Raw genomic sequence first — 18,252 nt, 5'->3', positions numbered from 1 at the left:
TCACTTAAAATTTCTTGCATCAATGTACACGTCGGAAATAATTATGTGCGCTCGACTGAAATACCGCAATGTCGGAAATTTTAAAGTTGTATGATGCCACCAAGTCAAACTAAATACCAATGAAAAAGTCGTGAATTTGAAGCTATCAAATTAGTTATGATTTCGAAAACTCTTTTTATTGGTGTAGCAGTCATTGCTCTTGCCTATATTTACAACATCTGTTTTCAACAGTCTGCAGGATCGGTGGAAACTGCCATCATCCAGGCCTGGGAAGATCAGCTGAAAAAACCGGTCAAAACCTTCAGCAAGATTGTCATTGGGTAGCTACAACAACATTTTATTCAGTAAATTCTTATGCATCTACTGTTTCGTGCATCATGTTTTTATCTTCTACAATGAACGAGAAATACCCAAAGGCTGGTTTAGCTTGAAGGATTTTGGAAGGGCATGCCGCCCTGTCTTCATGCACTGATCAGAACAGAGTGCCGGTCAGCCTCGCCCCTCCCCCCAACGGCATCGTTTTGAAAAACTTCTATTCTATTTCTAAAAAATGCACGTCTAAATCAAAGTTCTGGTGCTGTCGATGTTGGATACAGCATCATTCATTCATTCAGTTCATCAAGTGCCCACTATACTAAAATATTTTATCTTTTTTCAGCCTCAACTCCAATGTTGATCTCATAGTGAATGGGCGAGAACTTCTTGAGGCACTTGAAGCCAAGAGCAATGGTGTCTACAATGATCATGAAACCTTAACTTCAATCCAAGATATCCAAGAAACATTTGCCAACTATTTCCGGAAAGGTGCTGCAGTAGAAAGGCCTTTCGTGGATGGCAAAGTTTACCAGCATATTGTGGAAAAGGCTGGCAAGTTGGATGATCACCAGGTGAACATCACTATCCATTCCAATGCCCAAGTTTAATTGTTGCCCATTTCTAAAAGGCCTTTATCCTAATCCTGGTGTTGGACTACAATGCTAAAAGTACTTTCAGCGATGAGGTCAGAAAGCAAAGCATTCCTTTATCAAGAATCTTTGGTAAACTCATGTCTTGGCATCAGGATAGCAACAACTTGCCTTGAATGATAGGCCCTACAAATAAAAGTAATAATAGGCTCTCTTTGAGAACTCCCGTATATTAATTTTGTGTTGTACCATATTATTTCAGTGGTACATAGGTGGCAATGCTGCTTTAATGGCAGAGACGGTCGCCTCCAGTTTCCCATTAACCAAAGTGCAACTGATTGGCCCAGTAGGCCAACGTTTACACAAGTTGCTGAATCCCTCCATAACCGTTCCAAAAGTGAGTCTGACGGAGAGCGATGAGGTCCACCTGATCATGGAGTATCAAATTGGCGAGAAATGGGGCAATGATACAGCAACTGTGGCAAATCGCTTCATCACTTCGTATGACGAGGCAAATGGGAAGATGACAATGCTGGATACCTTTTTTAAAAGTATTCAAGAAGACAACCCAGATCTAGTTGTACTTTCTGGTAAGTTGGTTTGCAGTATCAATGCATCGAGTTGCTTCCTTCTCACTAGTTTCTAAAATGTTCTTAAAAAGTTGAAATGTCGAAGCAATTCATATTTAAATGCTTTACCCATGCATTGGCAAATGGTGTTCAAAAGTAGTTGAAGTTCATAAGCCAATCTTATCATTCTACTGTTAACCTTTGAGTTTTCTAATCGCATTAAAGGTCTTCATATGATGGAAGGACAGAAAGAAGAAGTTTGGAAGAGCAGGGTGGATTATTTAGCTAAGAATCTGCAGGGCTTACCAAGGGACCTTCCTGTCCACCTAGAACTAGCTAGCATGGCTAATGGAAAGTTTATCAAGTACTTGGCTGAAACGGTACGTCTTCATTATCAGCCTTACTATTAAATTGTTAATTGTTGGGTTTCAATACTTGCAGCAGACACAAAACACAATTATATGGTGTCTTTGATGTTCCCATTGATAATTTGCCTGTGTGAGCAAATCATACATGTAAGTGTGAAACCTTTTTTTGGGCACTGTTTTACCATGTTTAGTTTCATTCTGGGAGAAATAGGCATCAAGCAACCTAGTTTCAATTTGACTTGCCTAACATTTCATGCCTCAATTTCAGCTTCTACGTCATGTGACGTCGCTGGGACTCAATGAACAAGAAATAACCTTTGTATTGGAGGTAACAGGAAGTCCAGTTAGGAACATCTTGGACGAAAATGAGAGACCACGTATTGACAAAGTAGGAGATTCTGTACACTTCCTTTTGGAACAATTTGGACATTCAAAGAGTAGAAAGTCATCGAGGTTAACCAGAGTACATCTCCATTCCCTTCAATTCCATGTAGCTGGTGTGATAGGAGATTCTTGGCGAAATATAGAATCGGCGGTTGGTGCAGGCACAAGAATGGCCAGTTTGAGAGCTTGTGATCTTAAATCACTCACAGCTGATAAATTGAATCTAAAATTACCTAGAAATTTTTCTCTTCATGAACAAGATACAGTTCGCCAGCTGAATTCTTCACAGCCGATAATGTCCTGGTCTAAAGGTGACAAGCATTTTGTATTCAGTCCAGTACTAGTGTGTAAAAAACCTTTAAAAACTGTTGGTTTAGGGGATGCTATATCTGCTACAGGGTTATTTTACTCTGAATTCAATCCCTTGTATTATTCTTAATGGTTGCGATGTAAGAGGGTATATTGTATTTGAAAACAATCATGTGTGACGTCTGTCTCTTGACAAGATTGTCGTGTATGCTTCTCAAATTGTTGCTGTTTTGGTCTGCAATGGCTTTACTTAAGTTGATAATTGAACTTATAGGTTAAATTTGCTTAATTTTCTGGTGCAGGAAATGAAACGGGCACGTATTACACTATCATTGGTATTAGATTTACATTATTATTATTCATTTGCCAGATTTCAGCTCTTTGAAAGTTCGTATGAAAAACATTTCCTCAGTGTTACAAATGAATGTAATATTTACATGCTTTGAGACACGTACGCATCCAGACCTCCTTCCTTTTCTTATACACCCATTGATAATTAATAGTATTGGATACGATTGAGTTTGTTGAATTTTAGGAATGACATCAGCATTTTAGTTCTCATGAATCATTTTATTCAGTTTGTTAAGTTCTCTAAACGTTAGCTTGTTTAGCTCTTATCTTGTGTCAACATGTAATGCTTATTTTGTTGAGTTACATGTACTGTTGTATCTATTTTTGAGGTTGTACTGATTTGGCCACATTGAAACAGATGTTAAACTGTAATGTGTGTTTATTTCAGGAAGACTGCTTACATTTAAAATGCATTGTTCATGAGATTAATAAATGGGCTGTGTTTTCTAGAAGAAGAGAGGGAAGAAAATGTGGTGCTATTGTTTATGAAATAAGTATCAGATACTTATTTTCACTGAGAGAACTTTTTAACCATTCTGTCAACCTATATTTAAATCATGTCATTGTTTCTATTGATATTTTGAAATGTTCAGGGCAAAGAGAAAATAGAGTTCCTCTCACTTAAAAGGGATGGTGATGTCCATATTTCAATGTTTTCTAGCTCAATGTGCTTTGAAACAGCTGATTTCAGAAAGTGCACTTCTGTTGTTTAGGTTTTGAAATGATGCAAAATTTACATACATGCAGGGTAGATTGTACTACCAAGTCAGTAAATGTCAGGTTGCCTAAGAAATCTGTCTCATTGCTTTATTCTGGAATAAATGACTTTTTGAAATATGTCTGATTTCTCTTTGATTCACAACTTGAACCAATGTGATATGATGATTGTACAGCCAGCAGCCTCAAGCATTTCTTTTCCTTGTCTTGGAGATGAGACTGAACCCAAGCTAAAATGATGCACTATTGTATTCCAAGACTGGCCGGACTAGAACTGTGACTTAATTATTCCAAAGGACACTAATCATCAACCTAGAACTGCTATTCAAGAAAGCTTTGTCCCCTTGATTGGACTGTTCAAGGAAAACTACACGAAGGAACATCTGTCCTCAAGATTTTGGACTAGTCCTGTCTCAACAAACCATCCCAAGTCTATTCCTGTTCGAGGGCATTGCAGCAAATGAATGTCCCGAAGCTGTTTTCTTGGAATTGTCCTGTCAAAGGACAATATGATTATCCTCAAGGTAGACAGATCATCCTCATGGAAGATTAGTCTGACAGCCAGTCTCAAAGACCAGTCCATGTGGACAATCTTATCAGTTGCCCTGTTGCTCAAGATCAATATTGGTAACAGGAATATCAAGTGGTGTGTTGACACAGTAGTGGTTTAAAGGGTCCTAATCCCTCCTTCAAATATTCCACAGCAGTACGTCTTGGTAGGCTGTGAAAATCTACCCAACTACTTCCTGTTCCTCCAGAAACAGGCTTAGTTGAGCACAGTGATCGTTATTGTAATGAATGAATGAATGAATGAATGAATGTTACACTTATAGGGCGCCTTTCCGTGGTAGCACCACGCTCAAAGCGCCACCTCCCCGAAGAATCGATTAAAAAGCAGAGTTTTTAATGGAAAGTTATGAGAAATCATCTTGATCCACAGGCCTTGTGCTGCGTAGTCATAATCACTATTCATCCCAAATTGGTCTTTTGAAGACAAAGTCACAACCTGAATGCTGGGATTCGCCAAACAATTGTCATGTTTTTTTCATCGCCACAATCTCGGAGACGATCAGAACACCAAGAAGGAAAGTCATTGTATCATTATCATTAGATCATTTATTTACCTCCGTGAAACCACTGGTAGATTGAATTTCTTCAGCGTTGCAAAACAGGAAAGTTCAGATTATCCTCTGCAGAGTCAGAGGAATTTAGGATGGAACAACCAAAAGCACAACCTGTACATTTTAGTTATCATGACACTGTGGTCTCATCTTTATCTTGCATACTGTCTTCAGCTAATTGTTCAGCCTTCGTGGAAGCAACAACTTTTTGATAGAACAAAATACTAAGCAGCAAAGCACGGGATAAACTTTCCTGATTTTGATGTTCGAGTCCAAGAAAATAATCCGCATGTTCATTATTGACGGTCACTTGACCAGCTAAAGTAGATGATCTATTGATAATGTCTCTGACAATATGCTGGCCACTGACTCTTTCACCGCCAATGTTCAAGTTGAAGTGACCTGCTATTGAATGTGGTTTCATCATGTGTACGTTGTGATTCTCAGTCTCTTGGTAATCCTTATTTAATAACGTAATGACAATAGATTCGATAATCCTCAATGCCGTTATGAAGGGGACAACACGTAAACTTGGATATCTGTAGATTCTGTTCTCCAAAAGGTAGATATCAGCTTCAGGCAGCCTGCTCACAGCACTGCTGATCTGAAAAACAAATCAAACAATGATAGAGTTGTGCAAGCAATAATCTCTGAGACTACAATTTTGGATCGATATATAGAGTTGCAGATACTCAAACTTCCGTGGACTGAATTGAAGATGTAAGCAAACAGCTGTAACTTATCATAAGGACACCAAAAGCTTTTTTGGGTTGGAATAAGTCACTGTCACTGGCCAATTGGGGTGATATAAATGTTTCAATGAGACTCTCTCAAGTCTCTGGTGGCCTCTGCCAGTCTGTGGCCACTATGAAGTACTACTCCAAGATTGGTCTCCAGAAAAAACGCTCACTGAAGTAGTCAAACTCACTAAAAGATTGAGCACACAGTGTCATTTACAGTACCAACCTTTTGATGCCAGAGAGCATGATCATACCGAGTAGGGGGATGATCAAATATGACCGTCTGATGCCAGTCCAGTACACACATGTGCTTGTCCATATGCACCCAGGATATCTGGTCTTGCTGGAGGTCCAGCGCCATCACATTAGAAATGCCCTACAAGACAAAGAAATCATCAGCGACCATGGCCACTTATCAAAACAATCCCCTCATGGAGAAAATCCTCATGTTAACAGATTTGTCAACCCACATTTAGTCTCAACATAAATATGACCAAAGTACAGTTTTTTCAGACATCTCTTCAAATGGTGAAGACAATCTCCTCCAAAATGCCAACTCATTTGGACATCCTGGTCTTCGGGGAACTGGAAGACCGTCTTCCTTTCTGAAGAATGAGGGTACGACACAAATTCATCCTTCTAGAGATAGGTACTCACCAGACATTTACTGGCAGGAATTCTAGGATGGCAAATGGAGTTAACTGTAGACTTTGGTCCCGACTTTCTGGTTATTTTTTTCACCTTCATTTCATTAGCAAGGATAGCTTTGCATAGCTTCTTCAAACCAAGGACACCAAATCCAGGGACAGACTGTACATCAGAAATCTTCTCAAACAGACCAAATTGTTCTCTATATCTGAAAGAAAATCCTCTGTTTATTCCAGTTCTCAAATTCTCCAAGAGTAGGAGTCAAGATTTATACAAGCTGAAGGACAAGCATTGAGACATGGAAGTAATAAGTTTGGTTGTGAACACATCTCTCCAGGTAAAAAAGAAGGGGTAAGCCAACTCATCTTACATGAGACAGTGACAAGCTATACCTTATTTATACTTACTCAACCAAAGTGTCGGCTTTGAGTTGACTGAAATATTTGAGATTGCTCAAGCTGTCAGCTGGCCAGATGTTGAAACATTCAAGGATCTTGTCGCTTTGTTCTGGAGTAAAACTGGGGTTGGAAGTGTACTCAAATTCATCAGAGCTGTCATCAGGCATGTTGCAGAATGATCTCTGGCACAATATCTGTGGTAGAGACAAGAGTGAAGATTTTTTATGGGACAACCTGTACAAAAGACGTGAAAGATAAACATAATTTCTTATTAATATGTAACTTAACAGTCAGCAATCAGTTGAAATGTACCTTTAGTTGAACATGTTTATCAGGCATACCAGGAACACATATACTTGAAACCATGTGCCTAAAGGGCCTGGAAAACAAGCGAAAAGGGGCAAAAATTGCACGAGCAGTCGCCGAGGAAGCCATGCCCGCTTATTCCCCGACACTGAGCTTCTCGTAATCGACCTGGCATGCACGGTACTCTCAGAGCTTCGTTGCCGGCGAGTGGTTTTATCTCGGGAATTCCCATCTCGAGCCTCGATTTGAAAGTAAGCAAAAGGGGTTTTCCCAAGTGACAAGTGGGCGGATTTCTATGCTTTTGTTGATTAATTTTCGTGTATTAATGTGGTCTAAGGATGGTTGATCGGGTCAAGTTAGAAGGACATGACATATATCCTGCAAAGGTTGAGGGGAGTCAGGATGTCTTTGGTGTCAGGCGGGTCACTTTTCAGAAATCGAGGTAAAACCTGAGAGAACTTTTCACTTCAGCCTTCAGGGTCAGCATCATAATCGGCATCTCCACTCTAGTCTAATAGAATGAGGGGAGGCTATCCACTCCAGTGACAGACCATCCAGCTCCATTCATCACTTGCAAACTGGCATCACCATGATTACCAAACGATGCATCTGTTGATAAGTGTATGTGTTCAGAAGTTCAGGAATTGGCAATGCAAACAATGGTATCTCTGCGGTACTCTATGGTTAGATCAGTGAGTGGACATACAGCCCAACTGGAACCGGGTCAACTCCATTCAGTCTAGACCATCCAAGTCCTACTGAAACGTTTCAGTATGGACCGGGGTTAGATGGTAAAGTCAGAACTTTCACTTCAAAACTTGAACTTGATAGAGAATGTTCCTCTTCTTCTAACTTTCAGATGGATGCTAGATGATGAAGCCATCATGTGCCCTATGTGTAGAAACAAATTCAACCAACTGCGACGCAAGCATCACTGTCGGCAGTGTGGTAAAATCCTGTGTAGCAAATGCTGCAAGGAAAAAGTGCCTTTACCACAACTAGGATTGGAGGAACCGGAGAGAATTTGTGAAATATGCCGTCCCGTCACAGAAATGGTCACCAAATCATACTCGCCTCTCAAGGTAAACTTCAAGTGATTGTCTTGAATCAGGACAAAGTGTGGTCACTCACACTACCAGGTGAACTGCAGGACAATGAGTATGAGGACAATTTCAGGGAGCAATTGAAAACATGGCCCTCATTAAGCATAAGCAGAAGTCTGTGGTGTCCAAAATGTCAATGAAACATGTTAGAAACAGCAACACTCTTGAAGGATTGCTGTCAACGGTGGGACATGGTACTTTATTGTCTAAAAGTCAAGAATTCCTGAAAACTACTGACATGACCTTACCTTGAAAAGCCCTCACTGAGCACTTTCTGATGGTAAGATGAGTTAATACATTATAATCTCATTTTTACACTGCAGGAATTTCTCCAGGACTCGGCAAAATGTTTATCAGCGGCTGTGAGTGATTCTTTATCTATCAAGGAGGTTGTTGAATTGGGTGGTCTTCATACATTGATATACTTGGCAAAAGAAGAGGACCAAACAATTAGGGTAGGTATGCAGAGTCAATCTAAGTCTAAGCTCTCACAGGTATCATTGGGTCAGTGACTTGAAATAGAACATATCAATAGGGAATGGAGCTGGTTGCTAGAATGTTATGATGCCTCTGTGATCGTACAGTAAGCTTATGTGGTCACAGCTACACTGATTCATAGAATTCTTGAACTCACTCCATTTTCATTTCAGCACCATGTGGTATCAGGATTGCATGTGTTATCAATGCATGAACCATTACATCCTATTTTAGCCGAGGCCGGAGCAATTAAGGCATTATGTAGGTATGTGGAAAACCATTCAATTATTAGTCTTTAACTTTTAAATCAAAGTGGAATCCAGTTTGTGTTCATTCAACATTCAACTGTTCATTCTCAGCTGTGTGATAAACTGAGACAACCACCACCACCTGATGGCATCAAGTTCTAATGGTCCCTGGCAGATTTTAAGGTAAACTCATGTATAAAATGGCTAAAACTAATGAAAATGAGTGAACAGATTTGTACTTTCTAACCAATTTCAGCATTTTGTCATCTGTAACCCCAGCACAACTACAGACTACCATTGATGGAACAAGTGCCTTGATGTTATTTTGTAAATCTGCTGATCTCAAAAAGAAAGGTAAGACCAAGAGGAGGAAAAAATCATGAAGAAAATTGCCTTCAATTAGGAGTGGGTTAACAATTGGTAGAACACTTCCGATTTCAGAATCTCAAGATGAATATGATGCTTAGATGATTCAGATGTTAATTCTTAGTATTAGTTTTCTCACGTTTTAGCCATAGAAGATGGTGCCTTGCAAGTTGTACTGTCCCTGTGTGAATATGAAATGCCCGTCTCACTCCTGTCTGTCAGGATACTCGGTCTCATTGTGGAGCACCCAGGCACACATCAGACAGTCGCCGAAAACAACAGAAATACAATCCCACGAATACTCCAGCTGATAGCATCGGAGGACGAACAGGTAAAAGTCATGACACTGGTACCGGTACTTTTGGCTTTTCCAGAGATAAATGAGGAATTGCGGCTCATTGCCACTCTTGTTAATCTCCCATTGACTTGACTTGACAATTATAGGTTGGTATAGTCATTGAAGACCAGTTCAGTGAGAGCTGTGCAAGACAAAGTTTGATCAACTTTTATTGGTTGCAACTTTCAGATGCAGGAAGTTGCATTAAAAACTCTTGTCCATCTTTCCTCGGGGAAGACCTTACATCGACATAAAATTGTACAGGTAAGTTTTACAGATCCTTTCTCTAATTTGTCTTGATATCTTCGTCTTACCCTCAGTTACAGTGGAGGTTTGCAGCCAATTATTATTTTTGAACAGACTGAAGAATTCAATTAATCTAAAGCCAAGCAGATTATCGTGTTCTACGTGTAGGTTGTACAGAAGTTTTAACTGCCATGTTCTATTTTAGGATGAACTGAGCGCAGGGTGTGTGATCTTGAAAGCAATCAGAAACCAACCTCGTAATCTACAGGTACTCAACAATGCTGTCTGCCTGATTGCAAATCTGGCAATAGGGGAGGAGGACCAAGTAAGTTGCCATGGAGACAAAACTGGAGCCTTTATACATTGTACATGACCAAACTAAAACATTATAACCATCAAAAGAAACATCATTTGTTGGCGTCAATTCTGAATTCCCCTTATTCATCTCTAGTCGGACATAGAAGGAAGATATTGGGAAATTAGGTAGAAAGATTGTATGGCTCTGGTGAACAAGAGGCCAGACGTTAACCAACCATGTTTACATGGACAAGAAAGGTATTTTTAGCTCTTGTTTTTCAGAATGCTCTCCGGGACCACTTAGATTGTGTTTGTGACCTGATAAATTCACAGTCGGCCAACAGAGACCTAATCACTCATGCTACAAGGGCCATAGGAAACTTCGCAAAGTTCAAGCTGAATGCAAACCAAATAGTAGGTGAAAAACTAGAGAAAACATGTCTACTTACCGAGTCCTGGACATCATGGCTTGTCATTTTCTTTGTCATTAGTAGCTGTCTCAATTGAAGATCAGAGTACCTCCATCGGGAATTGATTTGTTAGTCGTTCTGTGTGATATCCATTTTGTGCAAATATTACAACAACTGTATTGCCACTTTCACTTTTTCTCGTACTGATTACCTTGTAGATTTTGTACTTGAGGGGTTGTTGCACCTATTGTTGTGTTTAAAATTTATGATGAAGTGTTGACACATTTTCAGCCTAATCTTATGATAATTTATTTACAACTATTCACAGTGCCCATGCAAGAAGCCCACCACCGAAATATAACACTTTTTTCTTCTTTTGCCATTCACATACGATACCCACAGTGGGTCACAATTTCTGTCACTTCCTTAGCACCAATCAGTTTCTCAAGCAAAAATTAGTCGAGCTTATTACTTTTTGTATTGGTAATTTGGAAGGCCTACCCCAAATCCCATTGCCTGAAGTTCACCCATAACAATGTTTTAGTTATCCGATTACTGTGGTTGCCAGTTGCCTGAAAGAGCCTCTATGCAACAAGAATAACATGTACATCATCAATCTGGATAATATTCTCCATACATTCACTATTTATTTCAGGTTCCACACATCCCTGATATAATCCTTCATTGTCTTAAGTCGAGGTATGATTCTGTCCAATATCAGAGTTTAAGAATCATCATTTACTTATTGGCACATTCCACACAGAAAATGAAGCAGGCACTAGCAAGGTAAGGAGAACTTATAGTGGAGCTCCAACCACCAGCCATGCACAGTTTGGGAATAACTTAACTGAAATACTTGTAATCCTTTTTCAGTCAATCAGTCAAGAGAAAGTATTTGATTGCCCTAATTCAAACCTTTTGGGGGCTGGGGAATTGTTTCTTTTCAACATTGGTCTCAAAAAGTACTCCTAAGTGATAAACAAGTTCATTGTTCATGTCATTCATTTTTCCCCTCCTCACTTTCAGTAAAGATGGCTCCCTGGACGTATTGGAAGGGCTGGTAAACGTCCCTGGTATGATAGACTCCATCCAAACCGCATTACTTCAGAACATCCCGGAGGTGTCGGCCATGCCGTGAGCTATTCAGACCTGCAAGACATTTAAAAACGCTGTGATAAATGACTGTTCATTCAAGTGCAATCAGCAAATAAGATCCAAGTGTTCCCGTAACGATACTGTAGCTGTCATCTGCTTCATTGTGTTGAGACCACCAAATCAACAGAAGTGCTAGTTTTTGTTTTCAGTAAAGACACCCGAGTGCTTCTCTTTACATCTGAAGTCAGTGGATGGATTTCCTGAGGTCAAACATGGCCATCTCCAGGATATCATTGACGGGTTAACAGGAACGATTGAACATGGAAACACTCAAATGGACACTGTACAAAACATCCAGTTATGGCATTGAATACGCAAGTTATCAAACTTTCAAATATGCAAATGTATACAATAGGCAATATTTGTTTAAGTTTTCACACTTCTCATTCTAAAGGCAGCAAGCCATAGAGCTTTTAGCTAAACACTTGGTCAGAGGGATATTGATTTCAACTTACGTGTTTCGATTAATCGTTCCACTTGATCATTAGCATTTTTGAGTTTCTTTGCAGCAGATAAACTAGTTATCGTTTCCTTCAGAAGCGCTGGCAGGTTTTCTCTTGTATTATAATTCTGCAACAAAATAACAAAAAAAACAATTATTGATTGAAGCTTTGAATATCAGTGAATTTGAAGAGTAAGCTTCAAAGTCTTAAAACGAAGAGGTCAGTTCAATCCTTACCTCCTTCACTTGTTTATCAGCTACACTCTCCTTGTACCTGGCCTGCAAGTCTTCCAGTTTGAACAACCACTCGCTTACATCCCTCATAGCTGCCTGCTTCTCCACTGCTTTCTTCTCTCTCTCCAGAGAGGCTTCCTGCTCCAACAAACTGGAAAGAGAGTGGAAGTTTGAAGCTAAACCCAATACATGCATTTACAGTGGTATCTAATAGCACTACTGTAAGATTTAGTGCTTTCATCCTTGTTATTGGCTGTGGGATTCAGGACTCACGAGGCAGTCATTTTTGTATGTACATACATTGAATACGTGAACAATCACATGATAGGTGCTTTGACATTTCTTTAATATGGTGCTTAAAGGAATATATGTTCTATGAAAAAAGGGGCTAAAATTTATACATAAAGATGTCTTTTACAATATAAGGTTACAAAATGAACATAAGAGTATTTGTAAGGTTTAGCTTAAGGTACAAATCTACATTATTGTTCATAGTTAGATAATGTATAGGGGCATGGTGTTACTTATTCTGTGGATATCTACATTGAATGAATAAAAATTTGTATTTCATTATTTAGTTTCTTTATTTCTAGTTCAATGAGCGAAGTTCTGGTCATTAGCAGGATGAGGAATGACAACCATGAAAGACACAACAGCTCCTGAGTGACTTTACAGTATGGCAATTTTATCTGTCTTGGGAAAATAGACCAAAACAGGAGAACTTGACAAGCAAGCTGTCTGTCATCGGTGGAAATTGAACTTTACTCACTTGAAGTATTTGTTTTGTTTTTGGACCAGTTCTTGGTACGCCATCTTCAGTGAATGAGTTGTCTAAAAGAAAGATGGAATATCACAAAGACAACATGAATGAATAGTCTGGCAGACAAGGGCCAGTATGAATAACTTGAGAGCTGTGAGTGGCTCTTAAAGTTTTCAGATTTGAGCCATCTGTTGATCCATCATCGTCACCATAACAGCAGGGACAATATCGTATCTTTTTATTCACTCGCAGTTCAGTGGTTCCAGGTTACGGATAAGATACTTGAAGGGACAGAATTGATAAAGACTATCTGGTTAGATACAAGGCTGTGGAGGAAGGTAACGAATACTTGCCCTGGTCAGTGCAGATTGTGAAGATTTTAATTCCTGAACTGAGTCAATCTAAAAGAGAAAAGTTATTTAGAGTTGTATAGATGTATGAGCTGCCCAGTCAGGTAAGTGTAAGTCAAAAGATGCAGGACGCTCACCACACCATAATGTACATGCATGGAATGAAATCAGTATGTTAATCCAATTACCCTTCATATAAATTTTGTGATAACCATTCTCAAATAAGCTTAAGTCGAATATACATTTTGTACTCACAACATCTGTCACCTCCTTCCTGACTTTTAAGACAAAACCATTCACTGTCTTCTTTTTCATCGGATTGGGGTTCTTCTGCCTGAAATTAGTTGAAAGATTAAGAATATGTTCCTGGTTACAGCTTGTCTGAAATCAATCATGAAGAGCAATCTATCTTGCTGTGGTGTTGGCTCAGCATCAGTTCCTGATTGTGAGATCTTGTAATCGAGTGGGGTGTTGGCCTGGCACCAGAACCTGACTGTGACTTGTAACTGACTGTAGTGAAGGCTGTCCACCAGAACTCCATTGTGACACTGTCTCTGACAGTAGTGTTGGCCATCCAGCAGTTGTCAGCTTCAAAGAAATCAGAGCATTTGGATAAGAATAGGAGAATAACTCACTTGAATTCATAGCTGATATCCTCCACTGCTGTCAAAAGCACATCCAATTCTGTTGTGTCAGAAACCCTGCGCAAGGGACCTGCTCCAACCCACAGCTGCACCTCAGGCACTTGAAATAAACAATGTCAGTGAAAGAAAATGAGTTGAGTAAATAATAAACTAACTTATGTGTCTTCAGTGTTGTTGCAACATCATTTGTAAATGAAATTGGAAAGCTGCACTGATATTACTTGTCATCAGCCTATATCTCTATAGTTCACAAAGACAGCAGTTTGCAAGCAATTGTACAGTTCATAACTTCCTTATGATTTGACATCACACCCATCTCAATGAGTTAGAAAGATACATACTGACATGCTGTTCATTGTCTGAAGCCTGTGATCCTGACTGTTCTTGAGTTGAGACTGGTTTGGAAATAGTTGGTCTCTTACGAGCCGGTACAAAGGTATTGGCAGGCTGTTTCAGTCTCTTGGCAGTGTCGATCACTTCAAAACCTGGTGTCTGTTTAGGGCTTTCTTTCTGTAGATGTGCTGGTGTTGATGTCATCCTACTACTTGGCCTAAAGTGAGAGAAAATGAAGTACAATTATGTACAATATCAGCATGTATTTCAGACTTTTTCATGGCGTTGTTGCATTAGGCCAGTGCATAGTCATGCTGAAAAAGACTAAACTGCCAATAATTGTTATCGCTAGACATACAGTTATTGTTCTATCCTAATGAAATAGCTGACGAAGGCACAACCTGGTTTCTAGTGGGAGGTCGTCCTTGACAACTTTCTGCAGCCCATTGCTGGGAAAGTAGCCCTACTAACAACATTGATACAAGAGTTTCTAGCAACAAAGCTAGATGATTGAGAGATGATACGATTTGATTAGAAATGAAACTGGTGTTTAACTTACCGCTTGATTCCAGCAGATGCTGGAGTTTTATATGCTACAACTCCTACAGCAGCTGGGATAGGCGAAACATCTGGTAGTTCATCTGTGTTGTTCACTGTCGGAGCAGGGGGTGGAGGCATAAGATGAGAAGCAGGCACATTCCTGTCTGATGACTTATCAGATTGGGCTTGACCACCAGAACTGACCTCCATCATTTCTCCTTCTCCACCCTCCTTATTTGCTGCCGCTCCATTGGCAGATTGTTGTGAATGTACCTCTTCCTCATCATCTGCTCTTCCACCATCATCATCTTCATCTTCTTCATCTTCACTAACGTCATCCCCAGCATCATCACCCCTCTCATCATCAGCCCCCCTGTTATCACCACTATGGCCTTTCTCTTGTTCTTCTTCGACCATTTCCTCCTCATTGTCATCATTGTCTGCTGAAATATAAAAAGAACTCTAAAAGCAAAGCATAATCTTTGAAAATTAACCAGTAGGGACACTTTGAGAATCTGTGGACCACTGACTGCTTCAATGTTGAGAACACTGGCTAGCTTATCCAAAAAGCTCCAATTTTATTACAGTTGGTACAAAAGAGCAACACCACAGCTTATCTGAATTCTTTAACTTTGAGAAACGAAGGACGTAGCCTAAAAGCTCCACTCAAAGCAAGAGAGAGCTTATCCCAAGTGTTCGTGAAATGTGAAACAATTGATGCCTACCTTCAGACTGATTAGATGTGGTATGTGAAATGATCACTGGAGTTGGGCTGTTTTCAGCGATTGATGAAAAGCTCGAGTTGTGGCTGATGTGTGGTCTGGGCGATATCAAAACACCAGAGGTAACCACCTGCTCCTGAAAGCAAGTCTCAAGTAATAAGTGGCCCACTAAGATTAATTGGTAGAGAGAACTGTTTTTGAAAATAGGTAACTATTGGTGCCGTTGGCCATTCCACTTTTTCAGCCCAAAATGACCTTAAACTTCTGGTTATCCTATGGTACTACTTTAGAAAGGTCGTATCATCATACAAACTGCCATAACTTCTTCTTATATAAGTAAAAAAGTCTGATCAGATAGAAGTATCTTTGTTTGTAAAATGTAGTACCGGGTGCTTGGTTCAGTGAACCAATGAAGACCAACCTTGCCATTAGTGACTTGTGCTGGAGGTGAAACTACTGTTTCCCAGTTTCTGACAAATGTGAAATTTGGTTTAATGCGATTGCCTGCAACTCTCCTGAAAAAAAAAAGCAGAAAGAATGTCAAAAGAAAATAAGCTACATATACATGAGTTTTACGATGCGCTCTCTAAGTCGTGGTAATTTGTCAAGGCTCAAGCTAATCTGGGCATGCAGGCTCAGTCAAAATGGCTCAGTGCCTGGTTGGTTGGAAGGATGCGTTTATTCAATGCATTTCAAGGTTTTTTAGGCAATTAGTTTAACCTGATGGAACTCGCCCATTGATAAAGCCATCCGAATTCATTAGCCACAGGCTACTAAAAATGAAACAATAAGGAAACCAAATGAATGTCTTTTGTCTTGGCCGGAAACCCGCGAGACATGCATGAATCCGACAATAGAGTTCAACACCATTAACACATGGATTGCAGTGTGTGTAGTTTCTGTGCTCGGACAGCTTACATTCACAACAGTATTAACTTACGAACAAGGCCTAGCTGCGACATTGAATAGGTTATTGATACTCATTTTTCTCTTGAAACTCTTTTAAATCTATTTATCTCGCTATCAAGTATCGAATTCCGACGAAAAAGCGTGTTTTTCAACGTTTGTTATTATTTTTCATATCAAAATTCCCGCGAATGACTAATGTGCGGTCGATGTCATTCTCCAAGCGTCGTCAATGCTGATCATTGCCGTCAAGCCTCTCTCGACCTACTGTCTCTGCCGCAGTTGGCTCGCCACATTCTCCAAGCTTCGCAATGATCACGCGACCTACTATCTCTGCCACAGTTGGCTCGCAACATTCTCCAAGCGTTGGCAATGGACTATGTGACCATTTCAGCGGGTGCCCGGGAGATTGTATTGTGAGAACTTCAGCGGATGCATGTGGCCTGCCTGCCTGAAGCTGATGAGGAAACTCACTAAACTCTACAGGGTGGCCCAGAAAGGTTTTTCCTTGCACAATAGAATTCTATTGTGTATTCAGTGGTTTGGTCTTTCAGTTCCTCCCTTGCCCTGAAGATGGCGATGGCGTATTTCATGAGACTCCGATAACCAGCTCAAAGAGGGGGGGGGAATTAGGGCCACGGTGGTTCGGCGCTGAAGGTGTTAAGATACGGCTGATCTGGGGACTACACTCCGTTACTATGTAACGACCGTCCTTGTGAATGGAATTGTCGTTAATGAGTTCCCGTCAACCCCTGGCAAAATGAATGAACCTTCACCAGCGTTGACGAGAACCAGAGTTTGTGGGGGTGTGCATTGACCGATAAATTATAAGCGCTAGAATATACCCAAAATATGTTTATTATGAACAAACTAGATTCCAGATTTCACTTCACATTCATCCAACCCAATAAACTGCATGGCCAACCAGATATGACCCCAGGTTACCCAAATTCCTTCTCACCACACTTGTTCTACCAACAACCCAGAAGCCTAAATTCCCCTGTCAAAACGACATCTAATTGGAGGAGAAATCACCTATTAATCAAAGTACCAGTCAGATGAACCAAAGCCAATGTAAATCTATACAGGGTGGCCCAAAACAGTTCACCAACCAAGACATGGAACACTCCGAACTAAGATTCCCCAGAACTTGTATCACCTGGAATCACTTTCTGATTATGTAACTCAAAACCTATGCCAAGCAGGGAAGTCAGAACAAGATTAAACACTATCAAAATCCAGTATAAAACAAGTGACATGATCATGACATGTCGGACAGGAATTGTGGGCAACTTTGCCCAGCTTCTTCACACAAAGTTCCAACTCAAACAAACTAAAAGAAACCTCAGGAAAACCCGGTCAGTCTGGCCATAACAGGATATTGACAAACCCAGCCCTAGAGGCACACGAAGGGGGTAAAATTATAGGTCACATGGCAGAAATACGGAACTCGGAATTTGAGGGTTTATACTCACAAGAAAAGCCAAAAGTCAGCAAACGTTCCCATGTACATGACATACATGGTGAAGATTGGGCGTGTCACACCATGCAGCGGTTCAGAGAGATGAGACAAAAATGTAGGCTCTACTCAGCCATAGGAACCAAGCAAAATCACAGAAAGAAAAGGTCTACCCGTCTGGTAGCAAGCGCGCTAGGTATGGACACTGATCAAAGCTAGGGCCCAGTTTTATACAGAAAGATTACCTCATCTCAACGAACCAATGCCTGCCGTAACAGCCAGAATTCACCAACCCTATTACAAAGTAAGCCACACAAAAGAAGCTAAAATCATTAGCCCAGAACACAAAGGAGACCAACGATCATCACTTGAAAATACCTCAGGAGATTACCAAATTATAGGCCCAA

The 18,252-nt window shown here is 40.2% G+C and overlaps 4 protein-coding genes across 7 annotated transcripts; 2 read left to right on the top strand and 2 right to left on the bottom strand.

Moving 5' to 3' along the window:
• The first annotated feature begins 70 nt into the window (after positions 1 to 70).
• Positions 71 to 3,816, top strand: LOC135503362 (ADP-dependent glucokinase-like). Its single transcript, XM_064796951.1, has 5 exons — positions 71 to 320; positions 659 to 887; positions 1,168 to 1,495; positions 1,700 to 1,854; positions 2,111 to 3,816. The coding sequence occupies exons 1-5, from the start codon at positions 157 to 159 to the stop codon at positions 2,663 to 2,665; spliced, it is 1,431 nt and encodes a 476-aa protein (XP_064653021.1). The 5' UTR covers positions 71 to 156; the 3' UTR covers positions 2,666 to 3,816.
• Positions 3,817 to 4,510: 694 nt separating this feature from the next.
• On the bottom strand, positions 4,511 to 10,512 carry LOC135494598 (transcription elongation factor, mitochondrial-like). Of its 2 annotated transcripts, none has more exons than XM_064782731.1 (5): positions 10,340 to 10,512; positions 6,520 to 6,704; positions 6,122 to 6,320; positions 5,691 to 5,840; positions 4,511 to 5,328 (listed from the first exon to the last, which is right to left on the bottom strand). In XM_064782731.1, the coding sequence occupies exons 1-5, from the start codon at positions 10,376 to 10,378 to the stop codon at positions 4,855 to 4,857; spliced, it is 1,047 nt and encodes a 348-aa protein (XP_064638801.1). In that variant the 5' UTR covers positions 10,379 to 10,512; the 3' UTR covers positions 4,511 to 4,854. The 2 variants fall into 2 exon arrangements, with proteins under 2 accessions (XP_064638801.1, XP_064638796.1); XM_064782726.1 differs by lacking the exon at positions 10,340 to 10,512 and adding an exon at positions 6,823 to 7,122.
• On the top strand, positions 7,093 to 12,701 carry LOC135494590 (uncharacterized). 2 transcript variants are annotated; one of them, XM_064782703.1, is made up of 11 exons: positions 7,093 to 7,258; positions 7,676 to 7,898; positions 8,243 to 8,374; positions 8,570 to 8,661; positions 8,901 to 8,998; positions 9,157 to 9,341; positions 9,537 to 9,611; positions 9,799 to 9,918; positions 10,173 to 10,304; positions 10,956 to 11,086; positions 11,327 to 12,701. In XM_064782703.1, the coding sequence occupies exons 1-11, from the start codon at positions 7,155 to 7,157 to the stop codon at positions 11,436 to 11,438; spliced, it is 1,404 nt and encodes a 467-aa protein (XP_064638773.1). In that variant the 5' UTR covers positions 7,093 to 7,154; the 3' UTR covers positions 11,439 to 12,701. The 2 variants fall into 2 exon arrangements, with proteins under 2 accessions (XP_064638773.1, XP_064638782.1); XM_064782712.1 differs by having other exon boundaries at positions 7,095 to 7,202.
• Positions 10,585 to 16,576, bottom strand: LOC135494580 (nucleolar and coiled-body phosphoprotein 1-like). 2 transcript variants are annotated; one of them, XM_064782682.1, is made up of 12 exons: positions 16,421 to 16,576; positions 15,902 to 15,995; positions 15,484 to 15,616; positions 14,778 to 15,201; positions 14,227 to 14,435; positions 13,877 to 13,985; positions 13,497 to 13,575; positions 13,245 to 13,292; positions 12,901 to 12,962; positions 12,135 to 12,282; positions 11,911 to 12,025; positions 10,585 to 11,449 (listed from the first exon to the last, which is right to left on the bottom strand). In XM_064782682.1, the coding sequence occupies exons 1-12, from the start codon at positions 16,462 to 16,464 to the stop codon at positions 11,400 to 11,402; spliced, it is 1,515 nt and encodes a 504-aa protein (XP_064638752.1). In that variant the 5' UTR covers positions 16,465 to 16,576; the 3' UTR covers positions 10,585 to 11,399. The 2 variants fall into 2 exon arrangements, with proteins under 2 accessions (XP_064638752.1, XP_064638759.1); XM_064782689.1 differs by having other exon boundaries at positions 14,778 to 15,198.
• Between the last annotated feature and the right edge of the window lie 1,676 nt (positions 16,577 to 18,252).

Source organism: Lineus longissimus, chromosome 1 (assembly GCF_910592395.1).
Source record: "Lineus longissimus chromosome 1, tnLinLong1.2, whole genome shotgun sequence".
Classification (NCBI taxonomy): Eukaryota; Metazoa; Nemertea; class Pilidiophora; order Heteronemertea; family Lineidae; genus Lineus; species Lineus longissimus.
Note: the sequence above shows the minus strand (reverse complement) of the source record. Positions and strands in the feature narration are given on the sequence as shown.

Coding starts and splice junctions, on each gene's coding strand:
- LOC135494580 (XM_064782682.1), bottom strand. CDS start 16,464: ATGAGTATCAATAACCTATTCAATGTCGCAGCTAGGCCTTGTTC. Junction 15,202..15,483: donor CACATCTAATCAGTCTGAAG/GTAGGCATCAAT, acceptor TTTATATTTCAG/CAGACAATGATGACAATGAG. Junction 11,450..11,910: donor GGAACGATTAATCGAAACAC/GTAAGTTGAAAT, acceptor AATGTCTTGCAG/GTCTGAATAGCTCACGGCAT.
- LOC135494590 (XM_064782703.1), top strand. CDS start 7,155: ATGGTTGATCGGGTCAAGTTAGAAGGACATGACATATATCCTGCAAAG. Junction 8,375..8,569: donor AAGAGGACCAAACAATTAGG/GTAGGTATGCAG, acceptor TTTTCATTTCAG/CACCATGTGGTATCAGGATT. Junction 9,612..9,798: donor ATCGACATAAAATTGTACAG/GTAAGTTTTACA, acceptor GTTCTATTTTAG/GATGAACTGAGCGCAGGGTG.
- LOC135503362 (XM_064796951.1), top strand. CDS start 157: ATGATTTCGAAAACTCTTTTTATTGGTGTAGCAGTCATTGCTCTTGCC. Junction 321..658: donor TTCAGCAAGATTGTCATTGG/GTAGCTACAACA, acceptor ATCTTTTTTCAG/CCTCAACTCCAATGTTGATC. Junction 1,855..2,110: donor TCAAGTACTTGGCTGAAACG/GTACGTCTTCAT, acceptor CCTCAATTTCAG/CTTCTACGTCATGTGACGTC.
- LOC135494598 (XM_064782726.1), bottom strand. CDS start 6,945: ATGGCTTCCTCGGCGACTGCTCGTGCAATTTTTGCCCCTTTTCGCTTG. Junction 6,321..6,519: donor AAAGCCGACACTTTGGTTGA/GTAAGTATAAAT, acceptor ATTTTCTTTCAG/ATATAGAGAACAATTTGGTC. Junction 5,329..5,690: donor ATGCTCTCTGGCATCAAAAG/GTTGGTACTGTA, acceptor TTTGTTTTTCAG/ATCAGCAGTGCTGTGAGCAG.